The sequence below is a fragment of the Lacerta agilis genome, chromosome 6, assembly GCF_009819535.1.
Source record: "Lacerta agilis isolate rLacAgi1 chromosome 6, rLacAgi1.pri, whole genome shotgun sequence".
Lineage (NCBI taxonomy): Eukaryota > Metazoa > Chordata > Lepidosauria > Squamata > Lacertidae > Lacerta > Lacerta agilis.
This window is the reverse complement of record NC_046317.1, coordinates 80,337,246-80,358,398: the sequence shown is the minus strand read 5'-3', so window position 1 is coordinate 80,358,398 and position 21,153 is coordinate 80,337,246. Positions and strand designations below refer to the sequence as shown.

The following is a 21,153-nucleotide window of genomic DNA, read 5'->3' as shown; positions in this document are numbered from 1 at the left end:
ACCAACAGGCACTGCTCTCAAATAAACCTGGGTGTATTACTAGATTATGTCTCTGATATAGCCACTAACAGGAAGTAACTAAAAGGGAAACCAGAAATAAAGCAAACAAGCTTTGTCCTCCCTCCCTTCAGAGGTGATTACCAGAAACCCTCTGGGTAACTTCCCTTTCTTGTTGAGGTACGAGGAAGAAATGGTCAATTAATTAATAATTGTTCTGGTCGAAAACTTCTGAGAAGCAGAGTGGGAAAAGGGAAAAGCTGTACGGTGGAAAAGCAAGTGTTCATAAATAAACAACAGAATAGACTCTTGTGGGAAACGGCTGAAATAAGGAGACGCGATGGAGAATGCAAAAGCACTGGATGTCGTTCCACAGGTAAAGGAACACATTCTTTTTCCCTTTAGCTGCCAGTGGCATTTGCTAGGCACAACTAATATGAGCCTGCTTGCAAGCAACTTGTAAATAGCATTGTCTGGGATTTTGTTATATGGAAGCCCTAAAATATCATGGGATATTTTAGATTGTCTAACATAGGAAGAAGAGTCCATCAATTAAGAATTAAGACTGCACTCCTGTGCACCTCACTTACATGCCTGTTGGTGGATAAGAAGTATCAGTTTGAGTTAGCTCTTTATAGAGCGATCATACAGACTTCTTAATGCAGTATACTTCACAGGATCCACTTTTGTCCCATTGTCAAGATTAGGCAAGCTTAAGTGATTTGGAGATAGCAGCCTAAGAGCCTAGATAATCATTAAGTAACTGTTAGGGACCAAAGTAGATGTGATGGGCACATGTGCATTTATTCCTGTGTCTGCTTCATTCATGTATCAAGTGAGAGTTGTGTGTGTGCAAGTGTGCGCGCCTATGCATTACATTAAGTGGATCCTGCAGGCAAGGCGAGTGAGACCCCCTCTCCTTTCTTCCCTCACTGCTCGCTGTTGCTTTGTATTTTCCCTGCCTTGCTTCAATACAGTGGTACCTCGGTTTAAGAAGAGTCCGGTTTAAGAACGATTTGGTTTACAAACTCCGCAAAACCGGAATTAGTGTCTTGGTTTGAGAACTTTACCTCGGTCTAAGAACGGAATCCAAACAGTGGAAGGGCACTGGCAGTGGGAGGCCTCATTAGGGAAAGCGCGCCTCGGTTTAAGAACGGATTTGGTTTAAGAATGGACTTCTGGAATGGATTAAGTTTGCAGGAATCATAGCTAAAGAATCCCGGACAGATGGTCATCTAACTTCTGTTTAAAGACCTCCAGTTGAGAGTCCACCACCATCCAAGGTAGTCCCACTCCACTGTAGAACAGCTCTGACTGTCAGAAAGCTCTTCCTAATGTTTAGTTGAATTCTCTGACTAAAGTGAGCTGAGCTGGGGTGGGAGTGGGAAGGTTAAAATGCTTGGAGCCACAAACTTGCTCCCCAAAGGGAGATCGAAAAAGTCTCACTTGTCAAAGTTCAAATACTTTGTAACCATCATTGTAACAGCAGTCTCTTAAACCGGTTATTTTCTATCCTCCGAGGGGAGGGAGGCAGGCTTCCTTTCCAAATACCTCCCGGATCGTTAAAATAGAACAAAAAACAAGTCCAATCCAATACTCACAACCACCGGGTTTCTTTAATTCCAATCTTGACAGGTAGAACATTGACGCTCGTCGCGAGCGGCGGCCGCCGCTCCACGTCCCGGTTGGGGCATGTCCCCTATAGCCCGGCTCTGTTGTCCCTTCACCCCCACTCCCCCTTTACCGGGGGAACGAGGGAAGGGTTCAGAGCCATAATGGGCCCGCCGGGGAGCCCAGGGTGCGGGACGCTCTTCCCGCACCCCACCGGAGCCCCGCTTTGCGGTAGCGGGGCTCCAACCCCCGGGATGGACTGGGTCGCCTCGCAGCCGAGGCAACCCACGACCGCCCGCGATGGCGTCTCTTTTTAAAATTTGTGGTTCTTGCGCCCTGGTTACAGGGAAAATGGCTGCGAAAGATTGTGACTGAGTGGAAAGTTACTGGCACTAAGATGGAGAAGTTTGGAAGTTGAAACTGTAATTTGACACCTATGCCCGCTTCTGCCATGCTGGGTTTCGTTTTTGAGTTGGTTACGAACTATGAGCTAAGTGATGATCAAAGGATTACTTTTTTGAGACTGGAACTGCTCAATCAAAAATTGGTGATATTGAACCGGGATATGTCAGAAAAGATATACCCCACAGAGGAGACTTTTCAGGAAATGGCTGCATTGGAAGAGAACCTTGGCAAAGAGCTGAAAGGGATGGCTGAAGAACAGGGCAGAATGGTCTGGCGACTCCGGGAAAACGAAACGTCCTTCGGGGGTGGCAGACCCAGGACGGGGAAATTTGTTATATCTAACTCTCGAGGTGAGAGCTCGGGAGCGTTGGTGAAAAAATTACTATGTTTACAAATAAAAGAAGAATGGTATTGTGAACCGGAGAAGCTGGAAGAAGAGGATACGTGTACCCAGATGCTCTATGCAAGGATTGTTATGGACTTTGTCTGGATCTGTGGAGTTGCAAGGAAAAAGGACATTTCGAGGAGCGGCACCGGAGCAAGACGAGCAAAGAAAATGGACAGAAGGGGGATAGGGTGAACTGTATTAAGGGTAAAGAAAAATTGATCTATTATGGTACTCTGAAACCGGTGTGTCAAGACTTTGAGCTTTTTAATAAGAAAAGGGATATTTGAATTTTTGTTATTAGCAGCAGTTTTAGGGAAAGAGGATATTTGTTATGATCTGTTTTGAGAATAATGCGTTAAGATTTAGAATTTTGTGTCGAATTAATATGAAGTTATAACATGATTTGATTTTTGTTAAGTTAAGAACGGGAAAAATATTGTATATTAGAAAATAAGATTTTTCAAGAAGAATGTTTAGATGTGAACTTTTTAAAATGAATTTGAGTTTTTTTGGAATATGAAGTTATTAAAGTAATATTTGGAATTAGAACCGAAGGTGAAAAGGCAGGGGAAGTCTGAGCCAAGATTCGAACAAGAAATTTTTTTTTTTGGTACAAGAAGAAGAATTATTGGTATATTTGTATTTGTTTATTTTCAGTTAGGTGTTGGGTTAATGTTGGTGTTTTATTTGTTTGTTATGGAAAATTAATAAATTCTTATTAAAATAAAATGCTTGGAGCCGTTCATTTACATTTAGTGAAAGACACTTTTATCATAGACATCTTGAGGTTGGGAGAAAAGAGAGGGGGGAAAGATAGGGGGGAAACTATGAATTGAAAGTGGCGATGATGGATGTACCTTTCCCTGTCCATCTGTTTCGTAACACACACACAAATCCTTAATGATAACTATATATATAAAAATGCTTGGAGCAATGGACCTGCATGTTCCATTACATGTTTATAAATGAAAGGTACACTTTCTGCTTAACAGATATATGGATATGGCTGGATCTTCACATTAGTGCCATTAGTGCCTTCATCTTCCAGTGAGCAGATCCAGGAGTGCAACAGCTGTAGGATCATCAGCAATCTTTGGTACTTAGGGTCTTAGCTCAGTAGGGAGAGCATCTGATTTGAATGCGGAAGGTGCCAGGTTAGTTTCCACCGTCTCAGAGTAAGGCTAGGAGAGACCTCTGTCTGAAGCCCAGGTGAACCGATTCCGGTCAATGTAGACAGTACTGCGCTAGATGGACTCATGGTTAAAATGGACCAAGTTCTGCTTGCACAATGGGACTTTCCCCCTCCCCACCCCACACATGTGCAGTGCCCTCCCCCAGAGCAGCTGTAGGGGGCATGTGAAGGGAAGAGAGGGGGGGGAGAACATTCCCTTGTGCAAAGAAAAATCCTTGTGCTGATGCAAAGTTTCCCTCAGGGCTACTTGAAATACGATCCATAATGCAGATTACTATTATTTGATTAATTGTGGCAGCGGGCCGATGATTTCATTAACCACAGATTAAAAATGAGAGCTTTAAAATTGGTTTTTAATCAGAAATGCTTCCCCACGAGATAGTATTTCATGTTGGAGTCAGTGTCACTAAAACAGAATGTTTGCTGGCAGAGCACTCCAAACCCTCTTTGCGCAGGGCTGGTTCTGGTTCTTGGGCTGCTGCTTTAGGTGATGCATTTGAAATGGTTTTCCAATTAACTAGTTAGATTGGGTTTTGTACTCTGTTATTTATTTATCTTATTTATTACACACACACACACACACACACACACACACATGCTTGATGGTTAGAAAACCTCTAAGTGGGTAACATCATATTGGTATGATGGAAAACATATCTGTGCAGATCAGCGGATTGGATTAGAAAATGCACTCATTCAAAATACCACAGCTAATCTGTATAGTAATGCAAACATTTAAATTTTCTGTTTTGTGCCTCCTTTCCAATTGTCATCCTGCAGTTCCCTTATCCATCTAAGCAAATGCCCCACACTATTTTGATTCCCATGTACTTTCTAATTAGCTGAAATCAGGGATGGTGGGTTTTCTTAGTTTATACAGTAGTAGATTAATCAAGCTTTCAGCTGCCAATATGTACACTGGCTGCTCAAATCCTATTGGTGCCAACAGTGCTTAATTTTTTTCAAAAAATATTTAGGGGTACTCTCATTTTCCTACTCATATTAAAATACTGCCCCTCAATGAGACAAACTTAGATTCACAAAATGTTTAGGGGTATGTGTACCCCTGCCCCCCGAAAGAAACACTGGTTGTCAATAGCTTTAAACCAGCTTAATTTAAACCAGGGTTGCAGTTAAACTTTTATTTATTTACTTTACAGAGTACTCATGTCTCTGAAATGTCCCCCCCTTCCTTTTCTTTGCTGGATGGTGGAGAGCTGGTGAATCTCTGCTTCATGTTGGTTCATGATCCTGTCCTGTTAGCCAAGGCTACCCTTTTGCTAACAGTCTGTGATTTATTTATTTACTTATTTGCATTACTGGCTTACCCACTTAGTAAACATGTAGCATCCTTAGCTTCCAATCCGCCATGATTTATCTTGAAAAATGTAAACTCGTTTTAGTTGGCGAAGACAAATAATAATTGGTGGGGCTGGGAATTAGAGCTACTCCGGTTTATGCTTTGATGCTATTTTGCTTCCGGTGTTCTACTGTGATGCTATTTTGCTTCCGGTGTTCTACTGTCATAGTAAATTGAAAAGAAAATAAATATGGAAGATGGTCTTTCCTTGTAACAATGTGTAGCAACAGGGCATGTCAATCCAAAGTTCCTGGATTGCTTGGTGGTCACTCTACCATGGCCAACAGTGATATAAAGCAGTTGCAATCATATACAGTATTCCACCACCAGCAAAGTCAACAGGCAAACAATAGCCATGGAAGCAAATATTATTAGAGGAACATGGACAGCATATCTACCATTGACCGACCACTGTTGAGCCTCCATGTTATTCATGCACAGAAGGCACCAATCAATGTTAGCAGTGATACCTGGTTGACCCATGGTAAACCAGATGTAAACTGGCTTCTTCATGTGAACCTGGAGTGGTGAGCATCCATTTAAGTTCACTACAAGACCTTCCTACTAACCGAGCTCTTCTGGAAGGTCTTATTTAACAATTTCTCCAGTCCCTGAACAAAATTACATTGAAATGTAGCGTTTATGAAAAAGAGAGAGCCTATGAACCGAGCTGCGAAAGATCTCTTTGGAGTCCATGAATATACATACCAAGAGATATAGATTAATTTTGCCTTATTTAAATGCAATCGATCACTTGCTGTATATATACAGTGAAAAAAATCAACCCCAAACAACCTTGCCAAGGACCGGTGGGGGGAAATCAATTGCATAGGAGAGGTGGCCTTTAACTAAAAGTCTAACAAAATTGATAAGAAGCCTGGGGAATATGGTGCTGCAAAGTGGTTGATTAAAACTAAGTGAACTATAAAGGGAGGAGGAAGAGGTCATTTGGCTTACAGCCCTGATACCAAGAGCTGTGATCTTCTCAGCATTCACAAGATTATGCTGAGGGTTAAGGGAAGAGATCTACAAATGAGGCCACGAAATATCCAAATAATCCAAATAATCTGTGGTGCATAACCAGGCCATCTGTTGTGATCATGCGGGTGGAAGCTTTACCTATTACTCAAGCAATGTAGGGACACCTTCAAAAGCAACCTTCACAACAGCAGTGAGGCTGCTAGGCATGCTGAGAGATGTGTGGCTGATGCTGAAAGCTACAGTACAACAAACTGTGTTGTAATAAGGGGGGGGTATGTCAATTTTTGGTTTCTCACAGTTTCTCATTTTTTCAGTCTTAAGTTCTCTACATTTCTGCATGGCTTTGCAATATTTGTTTTAAAGTCCTCATGAAAACTTGTAAGCATCATAGTGCAAATTTCTCCCAATATAAACATTTTTGTTTGTCATTTTGCTTGCTACTCCTTTTTTTGCATGTAATTTCCTGTAATATAATGGCATTCTTATATGCTACTTTCACGAATGTATGCCTTTTTATATTCCCCCCCTCCAATATGCACATTGTTGTACGCATTATTTGGTTGGAGAACTGTGTCATAAAATTTGGAGCAGCACGAAATTTTGCAAGATAGCTGTGTTTCAGTTTGCATATTGTCCTAGCATTTGGTAAAGGTAAAGGGACCCCTGACCATTAGGTCCAGTTGCAGACGAAGCCGTTTCTGGCAGACCAGAGCAGTGCACAGAAACGCCTTTTACCTTCCCACTGGAGTGGTACCTATTTATCTACTTGCACTTTGTGCTTTCAAACTGCAAGGTTGGCAGGAGCAGGGACCAAACAACAGGAGGTCACCCCATCGCGGGGATTCAAACCACCAACCTTCTGATTGGCAAGCCCTAGGCTCTGTGGTTTAATCCACAGAGCCACCCATGTTCCTAGCATTTGGTAGGTTTGCATTAAAATCCAAACTAAACCAAATTACTCCTGCATCCCAAGCTGCAAACTTTAGGATAAAGTGGAGACATTTCTAAACCAAATTTCTCCTGCATCCCAAGCTGCAAACTTTAGGATAAAGTGGAGACATTTCTTTTCCAATACATAATTCTCCAAGAAAATGGCAGGGGGCTATTTTGGGGTTGTATCGCTGGCAGAAAAGCCCCCATGTGACAAGTAGATCGTTCAACGCATAATCCCCTCTGATGAAAGTGCTTCTGTGTTGATGCAATTTTGGCAGACCGCTGGTTAAAAGCCATTTAGATAATTGTGGCTCCAAAGTTGGTTTGAAGCATTACACCTATTTCCAGAAAGTCTGCCCATGTTTGATTTAACTGCTGGAGATATAATCCTAAATACACTTGGAAGTACATTCCACTGACATAATGGGCGTAACTTGCATTTCACATGGAGGCTTTCAATTTATCAAACCCCTTGAGGGAGCTGGAGCTGACGCCAAACGGACTTATTAACTCAGAGAAGCAGCCAAGGCTGGACTGCGCTGAAGAGTCAGGTCAGTTGTGTTATAACAGGATGCTGGCAAAGCAGAGACTGCAGCTGACTGTGGCTGTGGAGTCTACATCGGGGAGAGTTAAGGGAGCTGTAGTAAATGAATGATGGCTCAGAGTATAAACTGGGGAGTCCAGATTTCGCTACAGTCATGGACTTGTTAGCTTTAAAAAAAAAACCACTTTTATTTTTTATAAATTTATTTATTTGGTTTTTCAAATGAGAATTTTACAATCACATATCCAACAAAGAACGTAAAAACAAGATTCCAAGGAATCTCCTGGACTTCCCTCCTTCCCTTTGTGGGTCCTATTATTAATCGTTTCCTCCTGCATCTTTTGTAACAATCCAAATCTTTTACATCTTCATTATATCCAAGATCCGCCATTAAAATACAAGTGTTATTCCAATCATGCTAACGATTCCAACTGTTTACAATGGTTTTTAAGGTAAATTATAAATCCCACCCCCAATTCCTTATTAAAGTTTTGGTCTTTCTGATTTCTGATTCTTCTAGTCATTTTTGCCATTTCAGCATAATCCATCAATTTAATCTGCCATTCTTCTCTGGTTGGGACTTTGTCCTCTTTCCATCTCTGGGCCAATAACATCCGCACAGTTGTGGTCGCATACATAAATAGTCTTGTCTGCTCCATTGGGATTTCGGCACCTAGAATTCCCAAAAGAAAGGCTTCAGGTTTTTTATTTTATTTACAAAAGTTATTTTAAACATTTCCCCCTTGATTCATTATATATCATTTCCCAAAATTATTTTACTACCTTACATGTCCACTACATATGATAGAATGTGCCACTTTTACCTTCCCCCCTTACATTGCAATAATACTGATCAGCCTTCTAGCATTAGAATGATTGATGTTCTAATGTACTGTATATGAAATGCATTGAAGTTCTTTATCCAACCCTACTTATCTTTTGTGGTACCTAGCTAGCAGCTCCAGATAGGGATAGAAGAACACAAGAGCTGCGTTGGATCAGATCAGTGCTTCATCTTCTCCAACCAGATGTTTCTGGGAAGCCTATAAACAGGACACAAAGGCAGTTCTTGGTCCCAGCAGTTGGTATTCAGTTCCATGCTGGATATGAATGTGCAGGTTGAATGTGTGACCAGTAGCCATGGGTGGGCTAGTTGCTATTAAGAAACTCAGTTCAACTGGAACTCTGCTCATGTTCTCAAATAATGTGTTTACTTTGGCTTTGCTCTGAGCGAGCAATGAGCATGGCACCATTGAAGGAAAGCATGTGATAGTTCAAGCTAAGTAAACTCCTATCCAGAGAAGCTCTAGTGCAGGCATAGGCAAACTCGGCCCTCCAGATATTTTGGGACTACAACTCCCATCATCCCTGACCACTGGTCCTGTTAGCTAGGGATGGTGGGAGTTGTAGTCCCAAAACATCTGGAGGGCTGAGTTTGCCTATGCCTGCTCTGGTGGTTCCCACCAAATAGCTTATCCATAATAGCTGGGGAATTCCCTGGGGAATTTTCCCACCATAAACTAGTGTGCATGGTTGATGAGATGAACTTTAGAAGTTTATGATCCATATCATGTGGGAGTAGGTAGCCTGTGTGAATTACATCCATTATCCATTTTGCTATTTTCACTTCCAGTATCGGTGCTTCAAGCTGATAAAGCAGTTTCACATGCAGACATTTTGTATAAATAAACACTTACATTTATTTAGGTTGATCCTTGTTGCTTCCTGCTTATAAGAGAAATAAGCAAGGCAATATAGTTTAGTTTCTAAACTAAAAATGTGCATTGAAACTAGGTCTGCAGAGTTCAATCATCTCCAGAAAAGATCCTCAGACCGATATTTCTTTGAATGTATCTGTAAGATATTGGTTCACATGTGCACATGCACTAATAGTGCGGATAACAACATCCTCCACGATGTCTGTAGGGACTGGATATGAATGGCAATGCACATCTGCATCCGTATGCATTTGAGTGCAGAGATATCACTTGCTAGAGTACACAGAAAGCTGTCTTATGCAGAGTCAGACCATTGCTCCATCTAGCTCAGTATTGTCCACACTGATTGTCTGGCAATGGCTTTCCAGGGATTCAGACAGGGGTCTCCCAACCTTACCTGGAGATGCCAGGGATTGAACCTGGAACCTTCTGCATTTAAAGCTGGTGCTCTATCAATGAACTACAACCCTTCTGATTGTTGGAAGTAAAACAGCAGTGCTTGCAGTAAGTTACATGAACCAGTAGGGGACCGATAGAAAAGGCAATCCAGGGTAGGGTTACCAGATGTCCCCCATTTCCTGGGACAGTCCCTGGATTTGCGAATAAGTCCCTGGACATATTCCATCCCCGGAAAGTCCCCAGATTTCATCTAATGTCCCCAGGAAATGCAGCAGCGGCAGTCTCAGCAGTTGTCTCTGGCTGGCTTCAGGAGCTGCTTGGAAGTCCCCATCTAGGGTGGATCTAAACACAGGAAAAACCCGCTTTAAATAAGCCAGAAATTAGATCGTTTTAACAAAAGAAAAAAATATATATATGGAAAACTGCATTTAAAATTTCCTGCTCTCTGGTGCCATCTGGTGTTGCATGTTTATAGTGCATCCAGTTGGCTGTTTCTTTACTAATGTAGCCAAGTAGCTATTCTTCCCTCGCTGATTCTTTCCTAACTTCTTACAGATTCTTTTTTCTTTACTTCTTTCCTGCTTCTTCTTCAGCCTGTTAGTATTGAGCCTTCCTTTTATTAACCCCATCACTCCACGGTGGCCATAGTTAAGCTTGTACTCAGAATGGCTTTGTTTGCCAGGAGTGTTAAACCTTCTTTATTCTTTCAACCTGCAGTCTTCCCAGACTATTTATTTCTGCACTCCACCGCAATCTATATCTCTATACCAAACTCCGATTGTGGCAACAAGGTCGAAATTGGACAAGATGTCTAATGAGACAAGCATTTAATACCCCTTCGAAAATGACTCGGCTAAACTCAAGTGCTGGGCTGGCTGTCAATTCATCCCTGTCTCTTTACTCACATTTCTACAACGCTCACAAGCCAGATGGACTGCGAATCTTGGTTAGGTGTCACAAGACCCTTTGCAACAGGGTCATTCCATGAGTGGAGTTATGCTGCTGATCTAGTCGGCAGCTACACTTCGTCAAAACATTTGGCAGCTAAAGTGCTCGGCCAAACGAAGCAAGAAATAATGATCAAACATCTCCAAGGAAATTGCTTGCCACTAGTGTCAGAAAGGCAAGCAGCGAGAAACAGCCAAACGGGGTGTTGTGAGTGTGTCAGGGCTATGTTCCAGCAGATGTGATACACCTTCTGGTTTTATTATGCCTGACTAGATTATCCCAAGCCTTTATCAACTAAGAAAAGAGAGGGGAGACCTGCAGGTCCTTTGTCATTATTACTTTGCTCATAGAGCCAGATCGGATGTAGTGTTGACTGACTGCTTAAGAATTCAAAGAGGACGTGGCGGGATTACAAAACCCCTCCCCTCCCTTTAGGAGTGCAAATTTCCCGGACTGCTTTAGTCATGCTAAAACATTTCACACTTCCAGACTGTCCTTGCTTCATGGGTGGGATTCACGCCCAGATTCAGGGTACACAATTAGTGTGGACCTGGCACTCTTGGGCTACAAACCTGCTTCCAAGAAAAGAAAGGGAAAATGGACTTTTGCAGTAAGGAAAGTGAGTGGGAAAGTGCCCCCCTGCAGAGTGTGGGACGACCAGTGTTTGATGTGACACCACTTAAGCCTTCCCTGCCAAACAAATCAGAACGACATGTGCCATAAACAGCTAACTTCATACAACCTTTCTGCAAACTTTGCACAAGCAAATCAGAAGGAGTGCTCCATTAACAGGTTGCCTGGAAGCACCCATTATGTTGACAGTGTCATTGACTACTGATAAGGCTAATAAAGCATATTCAGCACACCTTTGAGTATTAGACACTGGGAAGAATCACAGGTTCTTGAATGTGCTAGGCTGGTTGCTGTTGGATCTTTTCCAAAGGTTTGCCCAGTTCAGGTGATGGGATACAGAGGGAGGCAACTGTCGGGGATTATTTAGCTGCCATTCCCCATTGCAGGGAGTTCATTTGGGCTCCTTTGAACTCAATGATTCAATGAGCTATAAATGAAATATTGGAGGGAGCATCATTTGGTGAATGCTCAGTAACTTCAAGGAGATCCTTCCTCAACCTCTTGTGATAAGTAGATAAAAAGGTAAAGGGACCCCTGACCATCAGGTCCAGTCGTGTCCGACTCTGGGGTTGCAGCGCTCATCTCGCTGTATAGGCCAAGGGAGCCGGCGTTTGTCCGCAGACAGCTTCCGGGTCATGTGGCCAGCATGACAAAGCCGCTTCTGGCGAACCAGAGCAGCGCACGGAAACGCCGTTTACCTTCCCGCTGGAGCGGTCCCTATTTATCTACTTGCACTTTGATGTGCTTTCGAACTGCTAGGTGGGCAGGAGCTGGGACCGAGCAACGGGAGCTCACCCCGTGGCAGGGATTCGAACCACCGACCTTCTGATCAGCAAGCCCTAGACTCTGTGGTTTAACCCACAGCGCCACCTGGGTCCCGATAAGTAGATGCTGAACTGCTAATCTGAACATTCACTTTGATGAGTGAGCAATAGCTGGTTTTGTGGAGATGGCTGGATGTCAGGCATAGAAAATAACATTTTCTCTCTCAGCTCTAGCATTATACCAGGACTGGCTCCAGCTTCGGGTGATTCTTGGGCCTAGACAGGCTTCATAGTGGTCTCAGGGTGAGAATAAATATTGGGTGCCCTTCCCAATTCCAAACACATTAATCTCTGCTGTCTACTATGCTTTGTTGTCAGATCGGGATCTGGAAAATGCAGTTACAAAGAATACTGCAAACACTGGTTGCCCAAAATTAGGCTTGTCATATTTCAAACAGTGAAAATCCAGACAGAAAAAGTTGAGCTTCTTTTCCGTTCCCCCGAAAGTTGTTGAGCTTTTTCTGCTGCTGCTTGCTTAAACAGGTGTTGGGAGTAGTATGGTATTCTGACAACTTAAGAAACAAAGCAACAAATTGCCTTGGTTAAGAAGCTGAGCAGGGTTTCATAAGTGATGAGACTGTACAACAGGACTCATGCACAGATAGGTTTGGAAAATCCAGAAGAGGCAGGATAACTAAGAACAGAAATTGAAGTTCTTCTGGCCTGTAAACTGCAGTTAGCACAAAATGCTGTCGGCACAATTGTTTGTTTGTTTATTACATTTCTGTATCTCCTTTCTTTCCAAAGAGCTCAAGCTGGTGTACATGGTTCTCCCAGGGGTGGGGGGAGTGGGGGGTGGTCCGCCTCATGTATCACCACTAAAGGGGTGACAAAATGGCGGGTGGCACTCACCACGGGTCCTGCAGCACACCTGAGCCATATGTTTCTCTTGGGAGTGACGAGATGGCTTGAGTGCCCGCAGGCTCCGCGTTGCCCCAAACAGCTGTAGGGCGACTGAGTGGGAGGAGGCAGGCAGACTCCTCGGAGTCCCCGCGAAGCGTCCTGCCCCAGCTCACCCCACCCCATAGGTGGCTGCCCCCGCCCCTGCAGGTGGTTGACCCCATCCCTGGGCACAGGGCACGTGTGCTGCCCCAGGTGCCCGATCGGCTTCCTCCAGCCCTGGGTTCTCCTCCTTCCCATTTCATCCTCACAGCAACCCTATGAGGTAGGTTAGGCTAAGAGATGGTGACTGGCCCAAGGTCACCCAGTGAGCTTCATGGCTGAGTGGGGATTCGAACCCTGGCCTCCCAGGTCACAGTCCAGCACTCTAACCAGTGTGCCACACTGACATTTGTGCTCAAATATATCCACTGCTTGCCACTTAACAGCCCGGGACCAGTTTCTTTATAGATTTTCTTAGCCATATGTGTTGATTTGAACACTTCAACAACACTGTTGAAAAGGTCATCTCCAGTTGATCATCTTGCAGTGGATAAACTTTGAGTGGCCAAATGAAAACTGGATTGCTGAAACCTAGTTAGGCTGGATCTTGTCCTTTTTCTTTTAAGTTACACAGGTCCTCCGACACTTGCCCAAGTAAGCTATACATTTACACCTCCTTATTTCCTCCAAGGAGTTCACGATGTTGTATGTGGTTCTCCTTCTCCCTATTTGATTCTCGCAACAACACTGTGAAGTAGGTTAGGCTGAGAGACAGTGACTGGCCCAAGGTCACCCAGTGAGTTTCATGTCTGAGTGGGGATTTTAATCCTGGTCTCCCAGGCCGTAGTCCATCACTCTAACCACTATGTTAAGTTGGAGGAAGGTCAGCACAATGCTTCCCTGTGGCTTCCTGGTTTTGGGTCTGAAACTTCTGTTTAATACCTTGAGTGAACTTCTAAGCAGCCCCTCTGTCCCTCCCGGAGTCCAAGTCTCACAGCCTTGGCCAACACAGCCAACAGTCAGGGAACATGGGAGCCGTAGTCCAGTAACATCCAGAGAACTGCAGTTTCACATATCTGTTTTAGTGCTTAACAGACTGGTTCTTTTCCACTGAACAAGGCAGGTCAAGTATACAGACCTGTGAGCTAAGAGTGCACCAAACTGTCTCTAAAAATAATTAGGTGCCACTGTTTAACAACCTGATAATCATTGTTTCAACACAAGGCTAATTGGATTATCATGTTAATAAGCAATATGATAATACGGTTCTTATTACTTTGGATAATTTTAATCACTCATTAAAAGGCACAGGGCATTATTACCTAGGTAATGAACAGATGCAGTGATATGTCAACAGCTTTCTATATTATTTTACGCATAGTTCATTAAGTAATAAACATTTGAAACTGCACAGGGGAACTCTGTGACGGCTCGAGGAGCCAGCAGCAGAAGGTTTAGCAGTTTGCAAACAATTACGGAATGCCGCGTTCTGCCTTGGAGACGGGGTTAAAATTTACAAAAAATGAAAACAAAAATAAAAATACACAAGGGATGTTATAGAGGTATTGTGGCTGTTCTGTCAAAATCAATGAAGTTTGTGGTCTGCTGGCAAGAAGGAAAAAGATAGTAATCGAGTGTTAGGAAGCCAGTCATGCTGACCAGTCAATATTTTGTTTATTGAATGCTCAGTTGCCTGTTTATTATGTGATTGCTAGCAAAATGCTCATCGTTATCATGGGCTGGATGTATGTGGAGTTGTGGAGGCGATTATGGGGGCTACAATTTGTGCACTCTACGAACATCCATGGAATCTGTGCTGGTGGAGGTTGCACCACCCAGTGTCAGAAAGTGTGAGTGAACTCATTCCCTATTGCAGTGCTTAAAAGCAAATGTTGATTCTGCAATCCCTAGGTGGCTACCTCCCAAACTCTGATCTACCTAACACAGAAATGGCCAACCAGCAACCGAGCATCGTGTTAATAATGTCTGATCTCCATTCATTTATATTTTGACTTTGTCTTGCCTGCTGTGTTATGCCTGAAGCAATTTGCTCTGCAAGCACTTTTTCTGACGAGGGCTTGCTCGCGGCACACTGCAATTTGGATTGGGTAGCTCTGTCTGCTGAAGGGTGAGCAGTCCTAGGGAAGGGGCCATAGCTCAGTGGCAGAATGTGTGCTTTGATCCCTGACACCTTCAGTTTTAAAGGACCAGGTAGCTCTGGAGAGGTGCTGAACTGGATGGTAAAAGGTAAAAAAAGGTAAAGGACCCCTGAATGGTTCAGTCCAGTCAAAGGCAACTATGGGGTTGCGGCAGTCATCTTGCTTTCAGGCCGAAGGAGCCAGCATTTGTCCAAAGACAGTTTTCTGGGTCAAGTGGCCAGCATGACTACTGGCGCACGGAGGACCGTGATGAGTGCCAGAGTGCGTGGAAACGATGTTTACCTTCCCACCACAGTGATACCTATTTATCTACTTGCACTGGCATAGTTTCAAACTGATAGATTGGCAGGAGTTGGGACAGAGCAACGGGAACTCACCCCATCGCGGGGATTCAAACTGCCGACCTTCCAATCAGCAAGCCCCAGAGGCTCAGTGGTTTAGACCACAGCACTACCCGCATCCCTTGAACTGGATGGACAGATAGTTGGTTGCATTTTTCGGCAGCTTCCTACTCCTTGCAGCAAGGAGTCCATCTGGGTCGTATTTTGTCATTTTTAACATGATTCTGTGAAAGGGCAAAAGAAAGATGGAGACAATTTACAAGCCACCACATTCTCCTTTGCAACCCTCCTCCTCATCCTTCTGCCTGCCTGTGGGGAGATTGTTTTTAAATAGATCACCTATATATAAATCGTGCAGCACAAACTAGCATTGTCTTGGGAGCTTGTGCATCAAAATGCAATTTTTCAAAGAGGTTCTCCTCCCCCCATTTTTTTTTTTGAAAGGGGACTGCACATCATCTTCTCCCTTGCTCCCAATTGCCCAGGCTATATTTCATGCCATGTTCAAATGGGACCTGGGTCCGTGTGGAATGAGAGTGGGGGGAACCTCAGCATATTTCTCGTGATGGGTCACTTTGCTGCAAAGGGCTTCTCCAATGGGCCTTGTTCCTTGCTACTTTATCATTCCAGTAATGCTGAGGCTGCGTAAAACCCAGCCATGCACTGTCAGCTCTGATGAAGTATTCTGGAGCTCCAATTGTAACAAAACTGTTTCCCTACCTCTTTCTCCCTGTTGTTATTGTGGCAAAGCACACCATCCCTTGCATCCTGTTCTGACAGCACAGAGAATGTGCACTGGTTTAATAAATGGCGATATGCCAGGGAGATTCTTTTCGAAGCTTTGCTTGGGGGTGGGGGGAAACCCATGGTCATATCTTAGTACAGTATTCAGTTCTGGGACTTAATTCATATGCAGAGAATGTTGCAATGTAGGTTACTGAATGAGCTGCCTGTTGATCTCATGGTGTTGATTCATGCTGTCGAGGGTGGTGGCTGCTGGCTGGCAGATTCTCCATGGCAGGAGACAGACTGCAGTGTGCAAACCAAAGGTGAAAGCATAGAAGCCCCATTGTCCATGGAGAAGCATCAGTGTTCATGGAGTGAATCTTTATTTCATATTTACAGGCTTTGCAGGCTTTTTTGGGGGGTAGCACTTCAAAAAACCTGCCAAAACCATTTGAGAAATGGAAATACAATAAATGCACAAAGCAAAGGGTGCATCACCTTAAAACTCTCCTAAACATGGTGCCCCCAGCCTGGATTCCTTGTCGCCATGCTGCATGAGATGCATGTCTCTATATGTAGGCAAACGACTCCTTCATGCACAGGGGAAGGGGGGGGGGAAACCATTCTGGGATTGAAAGGTGGCAAGAGAAGTTAGAGCCAGAGCTGGAGTGAAATGCTCTGCCCAAGACAGAGGGAGGGGAAGACATTGGGGCAAACCCAAAATGATGGTAAAAGGGAGTTCAGAGGTGCAAGAAGAGGATGAGGAGCAAAGCGCCTCATGAACAACTTGCTCCAAAAAAGGACTGGAAGTAGACTGAGGCCTTTTGAGGCACCACCTCCAGGTGACCTGAAGGTGCACTGGTTCCTTGCTAGTTTCCTATATGCAGGGAGTGTTTTTTCCCCCGTAAGCAGGTGTGGACCTTGGTAATATGCCACCTTATGTGAGGCCATGGGCTCTTGCTGCCGTTGGGGTTTGGGAAGGAGGCGTGAGGCTCTGACAGGGTCCTAGAGCCCTCCCATCTCCTCCCCAATGCCCAGTAAGCACTTGCCCAGCTTGGGGATGGAGGAAGGAAGACTCCAGAACCCTGTCAGAGCCCTCACACCTCCTTCCTTAAGCCAAGTAAGTGCTTACTGGGATTTGAGAAGGTGCCCTCCTCGGCCGCACGCCTGGTGCGTCTACATAGCTCACACCACCCTAAATCCAGCTCTGCTGTAAGGGGCTACTCAGCAATGCAGTTTCCCAGGCCTGCCAGCAGCAACTGGAAGCTTATGGCAGCTGCCTGGACCCCAGTGCCCTAGCAGAGGCCCCCCCCCCAGTTCTGATGTGTGCCTTGAGCCCCTTACAATGGGCAGGCTCCATTTAAATTTCCCACAATGCCTTGGAGTGACACTGTGCTAAGCACTCTGAGCAATGTGGGAAATTAAGATGGCAGCCACCAGCCACTGGGGGCGCCATCACTTGTCTCTGCCACCTCCCACCTAGATTATGAAATAGAAGAGCAGACCTAGGAGGGCTTTTAATTTTGGAGGGCTCGCTGTGGGCTTTTGCCACAATGGGAACCGGCAACCTCTGGAGCGAGGACCACACATATTGGTCTATCGTAGATGCTCTCCCGTTCCATTAAAAAACACAATGGCATGTTTTTGCCTCTTATTTCAGTGACATGTTAGGTTGTGCTTTGAATATTAAAAAAGGGTAAAATAAACTTTGCACATTTAATTCCTCACTCAGCTGACACGCTGATCAAATCTACAAACAATTTCAGTGATAGCTCTGTACTGTAAATGGTTTTAATGGACTAAACTAGCTTGATGATCGCTGAACGGAAGATATTGTTATATCTACATGAGTCACACATTTGGCATGAATATTTTACATTTTATAGTCTTGGGATATGAAAAGCAACATTTATTAACATTTCTGGCACTGCTTATATACATGTCTGCTGGCTTCATCTGCTTGCTTAAAAAGCTGGTTGATATTAATGACGTTTGTTTGCCAGACAATTCCACATTTGTTCTCTTCTCATTGTCTGCAGTCTGTTGGCACCATTGTTTCTAGACTCATTACTTCTCCAGAGTTACAAAAGGACAGCAACAAAAGGCATTTGCTCATTTGCATCTAAAGTAGAACCTCCTTGATCCATGGCAGTATACCCTGATATAGCAGGTGCTTGTATGCTTCATGGAGGCAATCTGGCTAAGAAGCAAGGTGCGCAGTATTGCTGTCAGAGTAGAAATTCAAGGCAGAAGCCCAGGTCCACACTCAGTGGAATGAGCTGGAGGCCCCCCAAATGCATCAAATAATTACCAAATGTGACATCTGTTGACTGAAGAGGGGACAATCTGCATCCCTAACAGGACAGATTTAAACCTCTAATCCCAACTCAGTACTACATATACTTTGATGGGGAGATGGGTGGTCATCCAGCTCATTGGCTGGGGATTAGCCACCTCTGCTGTAACAGATATCATAGAATCATAGAGTAGGAAGGGATGCAGGGGTCATCTAGAGCAACCCCCTGCCATGCAGGAATCCCAACTAATTTCGTGGCCTTAGTGGTGATGTTGGCTGTGGTTTAAAAGCCTGTGGCAGTGAAAAGGCATGGCAGAATAGGAGATACTAGAGAAGACACCAGTGACCAGACCAAGGGACAAAGTGCCAAAAATTTGTTTAGTCGTTTAGTTGTGTCCGACTCTTCATGATCCCATGGAACAGAGCATCCCAGGCACTCCTGTCTTCCACTGCCTCCCGCAGTTTGGTCAAACTCATGTTAGTAGCTTTGAGAACACTGTCCAACCATCTTGTCCTCTGTCATCCCCTTCTCCTTGTGCCCTCAATCTTTCCCAACATCAGGGTCTTTTCCAGGAAGTCTTCTCTTCTCATGAGGTTGCCAAAGTATTGGAGCCTCAGCTTTAGGATCTGTCCTTCCAGTGAGCATCCAGGGCTGATTTCCTTAAGAATGGATAGGTTTGATCTTCTTGCAGTCCATGGGACTCTCAAGAGTCTCCTCCAGAACCAAAGATTAGAGGGTTGTAAATAAGGCATGGAGAAACATGGACCACTTATAAAATCTAACTCCTCGAAAGATTCCATCAACAGTGTCACCAAAAATGTTTACACATCACTTGGGAAGATAAGCGAACTAATGCCAATGTACCGGAAGAAGCAAAGATCACCAGTGTTGAAGCAATGATTCTTCAACCTAAACTTCATTGGACTGGTCATGTTGTGCGAATACCTGATTATCGCCTTCCAAAGCAACTATTCCAATCCAAAAAATTGAAAGCGTAATGCTGGCGTTCAACAAAAGAGATTTAAAGACTCTCTCAAGGCAAATATAAAAAAAAATAATGTAGAATAAACTTTGACAACTGGGAAACAGTGGCCTGTGAGTGCTCCAGTTGGAGAACAGCCTCTACCAAAGGCCTCTTCAAATACTTTGAAGATGATCGAACTCAGGTTGAAAGGGAGAAACATGCTAACAGGAAGGCATGCTTGGCAAATCTTCACTGATAGCCAGTGTGGTGTAGTGGTCAAGAGCGGTAGACTCGCAATCTGGGGGACCGGGTTCGCGTCTCCACTCCTCCACATGCAGCTGCTGGGTGACCTTGGGCTAGTCACACTTCTTTGAAGTCTCTCAGCCCCACTCACCTCACAGAGTGTTTGTTGTGGGGGAGGAAGGGAAAGGAGAATGTTAGCCGCTTTGAGACTCCTTTGGGTAGTGATAAAGCAGGATATGAAATCCAAACTCTTCTTGTCTTCTTCTTCTCACCGTGATCAACTCTTGCCCAGAAACCTATGTCCCCACTGTGGGACATGTGGATCCAGAACTGGCCTCCACAGCCACTTACGGACCCACTGTTAAAACTGTTCTTATGGAAGACAACCTACTTTGCAAAGGTTAGCCCTCTTTTTGAAGGGTTGTGGGGTTTGAGTCTGGTTTAATGGTAAAGAACCTTAGAAGGGAGCACAACTTGAAGTAACAATAATAATATTATTATTATAATAATTTATTATTTATATGCCACCCATCTGACTGGGTTACCCCAGCCACTCTGGGCCACTTGCAACAAATTAAAACACAGTAAGACATCAAACGTTAAAAATTTCCCTATAAAAGGCTGTCTTCAGATGTCCTCTGAATCAACAGCTGTCCCACAAGCCATTGCCTTCTACACATGGGAGGTACTGTATTTCTATTTGAAGGACAGCAATTATTACTAAATATTCACCTGTACGTATAAATGAGCAAAGCTTATGGGAAAGTGTGCCTTGATGTCTCTTCCCCTCTTTTTCTTTTTGGTGAGGTGTATGATGCCAGCCTAACAGAAATAAGTATTTGTAAGGAAAAGTAGGAGAAAGAACAGGAAGGGATGGGAAATGCATGCGGCTGGGAGCTACAGAAGTGACAGATTGTACTGCAACATGGAAGATGCTTTAAATCGCCTGTCAGTTAATGAAGTTTGAGCCTGCGTCAGCCAGCCTCTGTTCCAGGGGTTGAGCTAGAAGACCTTCAGGTGCCTCCCGGCGCTACAGTTCAAGGCTTGCTCGATTGAAAACAAGTTGCCACCAAGTTGAGTTCGCGGCCCTGTGTCTGGTTCATTACATCTGGTTTCACCAGTCACATTTTGTTAGACCTCTGAACAATCATCTGTCTTTGTGACATTTCACTGGAAGAAACCTGTTATCCATTGAAGAACGGGGTGGTTGGGGGAGGAAAAGAAATGTTCTGAGCACAACAGAGAGGAGAGCGGAGAAGAAAAAACACACCGTCTAGTTGCTAAATGAAAAATGTCAGGACGTACTTCTTCCTTTCAAGTACTTGTTTTCAAGTTTTTAAAAAGAAATACTGAATTAATTTATTGCTGTCAGAAAGATCAGTTAAATCAGAAGTCTTCAGGCAAATAATTCTGAAAAATCTCACGGACAGAAGTGTCATTTCCTTCTCTTATTTTGTTAAAAACAAACACACACCAAAACACTCTCTTATCCCTCCAACATCTGCTTACAGATGTGCACTGAGATTGTGAACAAAAAGCGACATCTTTTAAGAGAACTCCCCACTGCATTGTTTTCCTTTCCTCTGTCTCTGGGGAATGCCTCCAACA

The 21,153-nt window shown here is 44.1% G+C and overlaps 1 protein-coding gene across 2 annotated transcripts in view; it reads left to right on the top strand.

The window, feature by feature from the left end:
- The first annotated feature begins 229 nt into the window (after nucleotides 1-229).
- The window catches only part of LOC117049020 (disheveled-associated activator of morphogenesis 2-like), a 72,873-nt gene continuing 51,949 nt past the window's right edge, over nucleotides 230-21,153 (top strand). For both annotated transcript variants that reach the window (XR_004426908.1, XM_033153580.1), the window contains exon 1: nucleotides 230-373. Coding sequence is in view for 1 of the 2 variants with exons in the window: in XM_033153580.1 (XP_033009471.1) it covers nucleotides 338-373 (36 nt within the window). In the remaining variant the exon portion in view is untranslated. The remainder of the gene's footprint in view (nucleotides 374-21,153) is intronic.